Source organism: Ranitomeya imitator, chromosome 1 (genome assembly GCF_032444005.1).
Source record: "Ranitomeya imitator isolate aRanImi1 chromosome 1, aRanImi1.pri, whole genome shotgun sequence".
Taxonomy (NCBI): Eukaryota; Metazoa; Chordata; class Amphibia; order Anura; family Dendrobatidae; genus Ranitomeya; species Ranitomeya imitator.
Genome location: NC_091282.1, coordinates 387,021,199 through 387,033,723, shown reverse-complemented (window position 1 = coordinate 387,033,723; position 12,525 = coordinate 387,021,199). Strand labels below are relative to the sequence as shown.

The following is a 12,525-nucleotide window of genomic DNA, read 5'->3' as shown; positions in this document are numbered from 1 at the left end:
AAACACTACATACTTACCTTCCGTGTCTGTCCTCCGGCGCTGTGCTTCTCTGCACTGGCTGTGAGCGCCGACCAGCCGGAAAGCACAGCGGTGACGTCACCGCTCTGCTTTACGGCTGACCGGCGCTGACAGTGCAGAGGTAAGCACAGCACCGGAGGACAGACACGGAAGGTAAATACTGTATGTAGTGTTTGTTTTTTTAACGTTTACGCTGGTAACCAGGATAAACATCGGATTACTAAGCGCGGCCCTGCGCTTAGTAACCCGATGTTTACCCTGGTTACCAGTGAAGACATCGCTGGATCGGTGTCACACACGCCGATCCAGCGATGTCAGCGGGAAGTCCAGCGACGAAATAAAGTTCTGGACTTTCCACAGCGACCAACGATCTCCCAGCAGGGGCCTGATCGTTGGTCGCTGTCACACATAACGATTTCCTTAACGATATCGTTGCTACGTCACAAATAGCAACGATATCGTTAACGATATCGTTATGTGTGACGGTACCTTAAGTAGTAAACATGGTTGTCAGACAGGGTTGAATAAGGCTGCAATAATCATTAATAATTGCATTTTGAGTTGAAGTTGGAGAATGTCAGGGAAAATTGTTTTTGTTTCATTGGTTTATTGCAAATAAGCAGAAAGTTTACAAAATTGAGCTAATAAGCCTAATTTGCAATGGAGATTGAATACTTTTCATGGCAACAGATTTGAGAAACCTACTGAAATATTATGACATTGAGAATCATATCGGTTTTTCTGACACTGTCGGCATAAAGTGACAAAATGCAAACAAAAAAAAGACTATTTCTTTTAATCTATCTTGTCTTTCTGTACTGAAAGCAAACATATTTATATGCAAAACAGCAGATTTTCTTAAGAGTGTATAATTTACGAAGCCGGTGGAGTTTGTAAGAAACCACCTGTGCAAGTAATGATGCAAGACTTCTCAAACAAACTAAGCTGAAATTGTACAAAGATAATGCCCGTCTTCTGCCTTCTGTTGCATGAGATAAAATATTTCCAGACCGTTCGGAGAAAGCAGAAGATACAACATTTCTCTTGTTTTTGACTTAGCTTATGTAACTTGTCATTTACAGCTGAATAGCTTTCGTATATATATATATATATATATATATATATATATATATATATGACTGAACATAAGTTCTAGTCTAATGTGGAGATTTTCACAATGATGCACCTATTTTTTCACAGAATATGAACAACCAGTATATACGTGTAGAAATATTTGCATTGGAAACTTGTGAACTTAAAAATGCTTGGGAAGAAAGAATTCAAAAGCAAAATGAAGCGCGACAAATTGAAGCAGCTAGGCAGCAAAGGAGTGCTCTAAAAAGGTACGTGCGTCTGAAAAAAAGTATATTCACAGAAAATAATCTGTATTGTTTCTTTACTTCATATTTTATCTTTACCTGAAAGTTCAGAGCTCAGTGAGGCAGCCCTGCAGCTCATTCTATTTTATTCTACTCACTTATATAGTTACATAGTTATTAAGGTTGAAGGAAGACTATATGTCCATCTAGTTCAACCCATAGCCTAACCTAACATGCCCTAACATGTTGATCCAGAGGAAGGCAAAAAAACCCATGTGGCAAAGAGTAAGCTCCACATTGGGGAAAAAAATTCCTTCCCGACTCCACATACGGCAATCAGACTAGTTCCCTGGATCAACTCCCTATCAAGGAATCTAGTGTATATACCCTGTAACATTATACTTTTCCAGAAAGATATCCAGTCCCCTCTTAAATTTAAGTAATGAATCACTCATTACAACATCATACGGCAGAGAGTTCCATGGTCTCACTGCTCTTACAGTAAAGAACCCTGTTATTATGCTTAAACCTTTTTTCCTCCAACCGCAGAGGATGCCCCCTTGTCCCTGTTTCAGGTCTATGATTAAAAAGATCATCAGAAAGGTCTTTGTACTGTCCCCTCATATATTTATACATTAAAATAAGATCACCCCTTAGTCTTCGTATATATATATATATATATATAGCGCCATTAATTTCCACAGCACTTTGCAGACATCATCACTGTCCCCATTGGAGCTCTGAGCTCACAATCTAGATTCCCTATCAGTCTTTGGAGTGTGGGAGGAAACAAGAGAACCAGAGGAAAGCCACGCAAACAAGGGAGAACATACAAACTAATCATTGATGTTTTGCCACATGGGATTTGAACCCAGGTCCCCAGTGCTAACCACTGAGCCAACCATCCATTCTCTTGATAGTCTAATTTGTGACCCTTTTGCCTTCTTTTTCTTCCTCTCATACACTGAAATAGATACAAAAACTGTGATTTGGGTCAGAATAATGCAGCTTAAAAGTGTCCGAATATTATGTTGTATGTGAATAATATTAACATGCTTTGGCCATAGGAAGTAGAATCTGAAATAGGGCCCCCAACTATCACAGGTCTTTGAGGTTATGTGCACACGTTGCAGATTTTGCTGTGGATCCGCAGCGGATTGGCCGCTGTGGATTCGCAGCAGTTTTCCATTGAGTTTACAGTACCATGTAAACCTATGGAAAACCAAATCTGCAGTGCCCATGCTGCGGAAAATACAGCACGGAAACACTGCGGTTTATTTTCCGCAGCATGTCAATTCTTTATGTGGATTCCGCAGCAGTTTATACCTGCTCCTCAATAGGAATCCGCAGGTCTAAAACCGCAGGTGAAATCCGCACAAAAAATGCTGGATATCTGCGGTAAATTTCGCAAAAATGGTGCGGGAAAAATCCGCACATGATTCCGCAACGTGGGCACATAGCCTTCGGCTACATTCTCCTGATGATTATTTTGTGCATTTTTATGTTGCAGATTTCCTGAAGCATTTTTTAACCTATTAGCTAAACAAAATTGCTTTTTTTTGCATTGCTTTTTTAGTGCTTTCTTTAACGCATTTTTTCCAGTTGCTTAAAACTTCCTTGTTTTGGATACTTCCTCTTCTTTACCGTTGATAAAACCTTATTGATAAAGTTATTTTCGAATTACACATGTATTTAGTGCATTTCTGCATTTGTGTTTTTTACTTGTGGATTTTCTTCATCTTATTCAAGTCTATGGCGAAAATCATGCATATTTATAGCAAGAGAAACTGTAATGTTGCAAGTCAGTGCAGCCAGGCAGGCACACATAGGGGTTAAGAGAAGGCAGCCAGTGTGACATTGTTTGTGGGCGGAGAGAGCACGTTCTCTGCTCTGATCTCCGCCCCTGGCTGGCTGCCGTGCTGCTGAAGTTATGAGGCAGATTCAGGAGGAGCTCCTAGTCCTACCAGTGCCTGAGTGAGTGGTGCTGCTATATACTACATGGGCTGCGCTGCTATATACTACGTGGGCTGCGCTGCTATATACTACGTGGGCTGCGCTGCTATATACTATGTGGGCTGAGCTGCTATATACTACATGGGCTGCACTGCTATATACTACGTGGGCTGCCTGCTATATACTACGTGGGCTGCCTGCTATATACTACGTGGGCTGCGCTGCTATATACTACGTGGGCTGCCTGCTATATACTACGTGGGCTGCGCTGCTATATACTACGTGGGCTGTGCTATATACTACATGGGCTGCTATATGCTACGTGGACTGCTATATACTACATGGGCTGCTATATACTACGTGGGCTGTGTTATATACTACATGGCTGTGTTTATATGCGATCATGAATCGGGGTATGTGTTAAAGGGGGGGCCCACTGAGACTCTTTCGCCCGGGGCCCTCAAAAACCTGGAGCCGGCCCTGGTCCATGTGGTATGTGATTTCTTTTCCAGAACCGTCTGATTTTGGAGTGAAATCACAGCATTCTGCAATCCTTTTCTCATGAAAGTCAACATGAAAACAAGGAGTGCAAAATTGGTCTCATAAAAAATAACATTTTATTTAAATACTAGATGGAGGCCCGATGCTATAGTATTGGGATGGCAGTAATGTCATGATGGGGTCAAAATTCCTTCTTAGTTAACCTCATACACTTTGAAGTTGTAGACTCGGCGGTGTGGTGTGCTGGTTCCAATGGGTCATCTTGTGAGCATGGTATTGCTGTTAAGACTGCAGATTTCTGTTTGTGGCGCTGTTGTTGCCTAATGACATCCTGTGATAATTATCTAATGACTTTTGAATCAGGGGACTCATGTGCTTGACGCCTATGCTTATATGCATTGTTTTTGTCCGAGTGATGCTGTTGCTCTTCAAGAGTCTCATTTGCCCGTTGTTGTATTCGACATTGTGCCTTTGCTGCTTTCCTTTCATTGTCATTGGTGTACTTTTTAAGAGGAGCCATGTTGGCATTGATATTTGCTTTTTAAAGGAATTTTCCCAAGAACAAAAGTGCATTTTAAAAATTGTCTGTGTCTGACCGTGTACAGAACATACCACAGCTCCTGGACAGGGGAGGAAGCATAAGACAATACTGACATTACAGCAGAAGATCAAAGAGGATACATTTTGTGAGGTAAAATACTGTAAAGTGAAATATTTTACCTGACAAAAGAAATCCTCTGTGAACCCCTGCTGTATTGTCAGTATTGTCTTTTACTTCCTCCCCTGCCCAGGAGATGTGGTATGCTCTGTACACGGTCAGACACAGACAATTTTTAAAATGAACTTTCGTTTGTGGGAAAACCTCTTTAATGTGACCGGCTTCCTCTGCCTGTAGACACATTGCGCATCTCCTGCCGGGATTAGCAGAATGATTCACTGTGCCTGAGTGGAATTTGCACAGGAGCAGGAAATCAGACCGCCACCATCTTTGTGCAGATAGCGGCGTTCACATTAAAACTGCGCATGCGCTCCTCCTGTACAAAGCAGTCAGTGAAATATTCAGCTGATCCTGGTGGCGACGTGTTCACGACGGTGTTCCACTGGTGGTACCACGCAAGAGACTGGTACCACCAGCAGTTTCCATATTGAGACACCCATCATTTGGGTGTCCAAATATGGCGGTTGGTGAACTTCTGTCGCTTGGAATTCTGGGATCCGGACTCATATGGATGGAACAGGATGTGAAGACATTACAAGGTAAGTATATATTAAGATCATTAAAAAGTATATGGATATGACAAACATATGTACAACACAGAGTATTCCTGAAAGTGGTGTGAGTGCACATGTACAAAATATTCAAAGAAAATATTTTGGAAACAACACTAACAAAGTAAAGACCTTATTATAAATACCCCCAGTCAGGGAGCATGGTGCTATGACTATTACTAAATAATTTTAGAGAAAAAAAGAAGATAAGTGAATACTTACATTTCTACATGGTATGTACATGGGGGTGGAGTACATTTGTCCTGGCCCACAAGCCTCTAAGCACATTTCACCCAAGGCTTCGTACAGTGGGAATGGAAAGTATTCAGACCCAATTAAATTTTTCATTCTTTGTTTCATTGCAGCCATTTGGTAAATTCAAAAAAGTTCTTTTTTTTTCCAATTAATGTACACTCTGAACCTTTGGTTCTATCACCAGGAAAATATCATTGCCTTAGGCCAGTCTCACACGTCCAGATAATTCCAGTACCGGAAAAATCGGTACCAGAATTATCCGTGTCCATGTGCTTACCGTGAACATCAGTGTGGCACACATGCGGCAGCCGTTTGCCGCCCGTGTGCCAACTGGGTACCACACGGACCGTGCAGGAGACAGCGCTACAAGTAAGCGCTGTCCCCGGCATCTGGTGCTGAAGCCGCCATTCATATCTTCTCTCCAGCAGCGTTCGCTAGAGAGAAGATATGAATTTTTTTTTGTGTTTAAAATAAAGATCCCTGTCCCCAGCCCCCTCCCACCCCCTGTGCGCCCGGCCGCTGTTACTAAAATACTCACCCGGCTCCCTCGAAGCGTCCTCTCCGCACCGCACCTTCTCCTGTATGAGCGGTCACGTCGTGCCACCCATTACAGTCATGAATATGCAGCTCCACCCCCATGGGAGGTGGAGCCGCATATTCATGACTGTAATCGGCGGTACGACGTGACCGCTCATACAGGAGAAGCTGGCGCTGAGAGGACGCTGAGAGGGAGCAGGGTGAGTATTTTATTAACAGCGGGTGGGCGCACAGGTGGTGCGAGGGGGGAGGGAACAGGGATCTTTATTTTAAACACAAAAAATAAAAAAAAAAGGATTTTTCATATCTTCTCTCCAGCGAACGCTGCTGGAAAGAGGATATGAATGGCGGCTTCAGCACCACGCTGGGGGGACAGCACTTACTGTAGCGCTGTCTCCTGCACGGCACACGGACTGCACACGGACAGCGTTAATGGGTCAGTGTAATCCGTGCGCTCCCACGAACACTGACATGTCTCCGTGCTTTGCACACGGACACACGGTCCGTGAAAACACGCTGACATGTGCAGAGACACATTGATTTCAATGTGTCTACGTGAGTCAGTGTCTCCGGTACGTGAGGAAACTGTCACCTCACGTACCGGAGCCACTGACGTGTGAAACCGGCCTTATCCACAGTGCACGTATGCCCTGGTCCAACCACGCCTCCTCCTCTGATAAGCAGCTCACTGTCTACAGACAATGTACATAGAGAGCTGTGGTGTGGGTGAGTGCAGCTTTTGAGCTCTGCTACATGCTAAATCTAAAATCTTTAACTACTGCTCCCAGTAAATTAAATAATACATTGTTGGAATCAGGGTCTCTTTTTTTACATTATGCTGCTCTCAGATGATATAGCAAAGACTTGGTGCAGACTCTCTTTAAATGAGACTACACATAGGTTAAGATAACAAAACAATAAAATATTCTTTTATTAAAAGGGTTTTCTGACGCTGATAGTTGCTAGCCTATCATTTTTGTCTACCATGTACAGCTATTCCCTTTGGTATAGCATGTACAGCTTTACCTGGTATTGCAGCTCAGGCTTATTCATAGGTGAGCACTACAGCATCTATTTATTTACTAGGCATAGATCTGCACATATTGTAGAGGCTGTGCCTGGTACTGTAGGCAAGGTGAATGGGACTGAACTGCAATACCATGCACTGACAGTGCGAAATACACAAACCTGAATCTGGAAACAATAGAGAGGTTGCATTGCCTTCGGGAGAGCTGCAGTCACTCATTTCAATTTTGGTGTGCCCATACAGGTAACATGTATTTTCATGTATGGTAGATGGGATTTGAAAATGAATAATTTAATGCTTATATCTCAAAAAATCATAAACGGGTAAAAGGTAAAATTGAACATTTGGTTGTACCTAACAAAATTGGTGCAATCTGCTGAGCAAACATGTCTCTGGTATCCAAGATTTACAAATGATGTTTGTGGAACCCAAACATGTAGATGTTTCTCTAGCACTAAGTAGGAGAAATTGTATCCTTGAAGCCACATAAATTCTCTAAACTGAGCAATAACTACGGTAATCACCGTGTGCAATGGTCACCTCCTTGACTTATGTCACTGAGGCTTGCCATTTCGTTGACCTATTGATATAAGTGCAATGTGTAGATTCACACTCACACTATGGCCACTAGCAGACAAACAAAATCTGGAATAAAAGCAATGAATAAATACTCTGCATTAAGTAAATAAATAGTAGCAGTACATGTAAAAAACAGGGTATTTAGTTAGTACCATTTTGATCACAAAAGCATAAAAGACAACGTTTCATGACAAGGTGTACTCAATCGGGATGGTCCCTATTGCTAGTATCTCACCTTGCCATGTGCCAGCATGTGTTTCTATCGCCTTTAATGCTGCATTTTTCGTCTCTTTAAGGAGTGATATGTTTTAAATAAAGCTGTTTTGTTTTTGATACTTCCTGGTATTTGGCTTTGACAAAACTTTATTGAAATACTCGTATGCAGACTACATGCACTTCTTACCTGTTAATTTTTTTCATCTAATGCAATTCTATGGGAAAAATCCATACATAAAATCAACGTATCTGCAAGAGAAATTGACGTTGCGGATTTGAAACATGCACCAAAGATCAGTCTTCGCTGCGTAAAAGAAAAAAAAAAGGATAGCGGGCATGAGATTTCTATAAATCTCATCTACTTAGCTGGGGCTGTAAGACGATACATTTTTTGTATTGCCAAAATATGCAGTATCAAAAATTCAGGTAACAAAGCAAAAAATCTGTGTATAGAGTGTGAGTCATACAGATGATCCCACTAGTAATTAAACATAACAAAGCAAGAAAGTGGAAAATAAAACATAGCTTTTAATACATTAAAGTCATTAAAACCACATCACCCAAATGAATATAAAAAACAGAAGGGCCAAATCTCAACCATATATAATGGATTAAAGATACAGAGGCGCCTGAGGATATAGGGACTGCTGCTGTCTCTTACTTATCTGGGTACAGTTGCTTGTGAACCCTGTCTCAGTATTGGTAGTTCCGTAATTACTGTCGGAACTTTATTAATCCTATTTTGGGCTCATCTGTATCTTTAATCTTGGGTGATGTGGTTTTAATGACTTTCATATATTAAAAGTATCAAAAATTCACCAAAAATCAAGGAAACTTAACCTTTGGATTAACATTATTTCTAATAGTAGCTCAAAGCAATTGTAATCCTTATCCATATATCGACTTTAGATTTCTGCAAATATCAAAGTGTTAGGCCGGCGTCACACACAGCGTAAAACAATACGGTCCGTATATTACGGCCGTAATACGCTGAAAAGTCCCGAAAATAGTGGTCCGTAGCTCCTCCGTAGGCAGGGTGTGTCAGCGTTTTTTGCGCATGGCATCCTCCGTATGTAATCCGTATGGCATCCGTACTGTGTGGTTTTCTCGCAGGCTTGCAAAACCAACATACCGCTATAGAAGTGATCCATGTGTCCCAAAAAAAAAATATATATATATATACTGTCGATATATATATATATATATATATATATATATGTCAGTAGACACATATATGTATATATATTAATATTTATTCCAGCGCTATACAGCTTGAAAGCTGGTAATTCAATTACCGGCTTTTGCTCTCTCCTTCCTAAACCCGACATGATATGAGACCTGGTTTACATACAGTAAACCATGTCTTCTCTCTATTTTTTTTGCAGATTCCACACTACTAATGTTAGTAGTGTGTATCTGCAAAATTTGGCCGTTCTATCTACTAAATTAAAGGGTTAAATGGCGGAAAAAAATGGCGTGGGCTCCCGCACAATTTTCTCTGCCAGAGTAGTAAAGCCAGTGACTGAGGGCAGATATTAATAGCCTGGAGAGGGTCCATGGTTATTGCCCCCCCCCCCCCCGGCTAAAAACATCTGCCCCCAGCCACCCCAGAAAAGGCACATCTGGAAGATGCGCTTATTCTGGCACTTGGCCACTCTCTTCCCATTCCCGTGTAGCGGTGGGATATGGGGTAATGAAGGGTTAATGCCACCTTGCTATTGTAAGGTGACATTAAGCCAAATTAATAATGGAGAGGGGTCAATTATGACACCTATCCATTATTAATCCATTGTAGTAAAGGGTTAAATAAAACACAAACACATTATTTAAAATTATTTTAATGAAATAAAAACAATGGTTGTTGGAGTATTTTATTCTACGCCCATTCCAATCACTGAAGACCCTCGTTCTGTACCAAAAAAAACATAATAAACCAACAATATCCTTACCCTCCGCAGATCTGTAACGTCCAACGATGTAAATCCATCTGAAGGGGTTAAATTAATTTGCATCCACGAGCTTTGCTAATGCAATGATGCTCATGGCTGAAAAAACCCCGGAAAATGAAGGTAAAGTAGGTCAATTACCTATATTTACCTTCATTTGCAGTGAGGCGCCCTCTGCTGGATATTTCGAGATCGTGGGAACTTTCCTAGAAAGCTCCCAGGCTCGAGTTCATATGAGGACAACCAGCAGAGGGCACCTCTTATGATCTAATGATGTAAGTCTTCACAAGGTTGCCACACACTGTTGTTGGTATGTTGGCCCATTCCTCCATGCAGATCTCCTCTAGAGCAGTGATGTTTTTGGCTTTTCGCTTGGCAACACAGACTTTCAACTCCCTCCAAAGGTTTTCTATAGGGTTGAGATCTGGAGACTGGCTAGGCCACTCCAGGACCTTGAAATGCTTCTTACGAAGCCACTCCTTCGTTGCCCTGGCAGTGTGCTTTGGATCATTGTCATGTTGAAAGACCCAGCCACGTTTCATCTTCAATGCCCTTGCTGATGGAAGGAGGTTTGCACTCAAAATCTCACGATACATGGCCCCATTCATTCTTTCATGTACCCGGATCAGTCGTCCTGGCCCCTTTGCAGAGAAACAGCCCCAAAGCATGATGTTTTCACCACCATGCTTTACAGTAGGTATGGTGTTTGATGGATGCAACTCAGTATTCTTTTTCCTCCAAACACGACAAGTTGTGTTTCTACCAAACAGTTCCAGTTTGGTTTCATCAGACCATAGGACATTCTCCCAAAACTCCTCTGGATCATCCAAATGCTCTCTAGCAATCTTCAGACGGGCCCGGACATGTACTGGCTTAAGCAGTGGGACACGTCTGGCACTGCAGGATCTGAGTCCATGGTGGCGTAGTGTGTTACTTATGGTAGGCCTTGTTACATTGGTCCCAGCTCTCTGCAGTTCATTCACTAGGTCCCCCCGCGTGGTTCTGGGATTTTTGCTCACCGTTCTTGTGATCATTCTGACCCCACGGGGTGGGATTTTGCGTGGAGCCCCAGTTCGAGGGAGATTATCAGTGGTCTTGTATGTCTTCCATTTTCTAATTATTGCTCCCACTGTTGATTTCTTCACTCCAAGCTGGTTGGCTATTGCAGATTCAGTCTTCCCAGCCTGGTGCAGGGCTACAATTTTGTTTCTGGTGTCCTTTGACAGCTCTTTGGTCTTCACCATAGTGGAGTTTGGAGTCAGACTGTTTGAGGGTGTGCTCAGGTGTCTTTTTATACTGATAACAAGTTTAAACAGGTGCCATTACTACAGGTAATGAGTGGAAGAAAGAGGAGACTCTTAAAGAAGAAGTTACAGGTCTGTGAGAGCCAGAAATCTTGATTGTTTGTTTCTGACCAAATACTTATTTTCCACCATAAAATGCAAAAAAAATGATAAAAAAACAGACAATGTGATTTTCTGGATTTTTTTTTCTCAGTTTGTCTCCCATAGTTGAGGTCTACCTATGATGTAAATTACAGACGCCTCTCATCTTTTTAAGTGGTGGAACTTGCACTATTGCTGACTGACTAAATACTTTTTTGCCCCACTGTATATATACCTATTCTATGTGTAGACATTAATTCTACCTATTCTATTGTAAGCTGTCAGTGTGATTTTACTGTACACCGCACTTAATTACCGGCTTTTCTCTGTAACACCGCTGCGTATTCCTCGCAAGTCACACTGCTGGTCTGTGTGTAATCCGTATTTTTCACGCTTCCATAGACCTTCATTGGCGTATTTCTTGCGCAGTACGGTGACAAACGCAGCATGCTGCGATTTTGTACGGCTGTAGAAAGCCGTATAATACTGATCAGTTTAATACGGCAGATAGGAGCAAAGGCATAGAGAATAATTGTGCCGTATGTTTTGCGAGTTTTACGGACGTAGTTTCTGCGCTCTTACGTCCGTAAAACTCGCAAGTGTGACGCCGGCCTTAGAGTTTCGCCAATTATGGGCTCCAGAGTATATAACTTCTACCATATTACAGTGTAATTACATTAGATGTAGAATAAATTGTCACTTTTATTCAGTCCACTTCAGTCCATTAATTATACAAATGTTGTTAGGAAAAAAATTATAATATATATATATATATATATATATAGTACAGACCAAAATTTTGGACACACCTTCTCATTAAAAGATTTTTCTGTATTTTCATGACTATGAAAATTGTACATTCACACTGAAGGCACCAAAACTATGGATTAACACATGTGGAATTATATACTCAACAAAAAAGTGTGAAACAACTAAAATTATGTCTTATATTCTAGGTTCTTCAAAGTAGCCACCTTTTGCTTTGATGACTGCTATGACTCTCTAGTGTGACCACAATAAGCCACGTATAGGGTGTATCCAAATGCGATACCCCTAAAGGTCCTCAACAAACAATAGGCAAATTAGCTAGAACATCTCATATATATATATATATATATATATATATATATATATATATATATATATATATATATATATATATATATATATATATATATAGACCTAAAACGTAACCTTTAATAAACAACGTTTAAAACATCAAATGGATAATAGCAAAACATGTGATCAAGTGAAAAAAATAGTGCTCATGTAACCAATGCTCCATAAAAAAATGGTTTTATCTCACCAAATTATCGTTTCCTTCGCGGGAGCATCCATATGTATTCTGAGGGGAGGGGGAGACAGTCTCTATACTACCCCAGTCGTGCCCTTGTGTTGCTCCCGCCCTGACAAGGGCAGTCCCCAAGTCAGTCTAGTACATTGAACCCACCAAGACTATGTAACCTTCCCTACGCATTTCTTCTCCCATAGGGGAGAATTATCAGAGGAACAGAATAAAA

At 41.3% G+C, this 12,525-nt stretch overlaps 1 protein-coding gene across 2 annotated transcripts in view; it reads left to right on the top strand.

Annotated features, from left to right (window-relative positions):
• Positions 1-12,525, top strand: part of LOC138657823 (protein FAM240B-like) — a 245,260-nt gene that overhangs the window by 188,494 nt on the left and 44,241 nt on the right. The window contains exon 2 of one of the 2 annotated variants that reach the window (XM_069745464.1): positions 1,219-1,361. In XM_069745464.1, the coding sequence (XP_069601565.1) occupies positions 1,222-1,361 (140 nt within the window). In that variant the 5' untranslated portion in view covers positions 1,219-1,221. Of the gene's footprint in view, positions 1-1,042; positions 1,362-12,525 lie in introns of those variants that run through there. The other variant, XM_069745465.1, reaches the window with a different exon arrangement.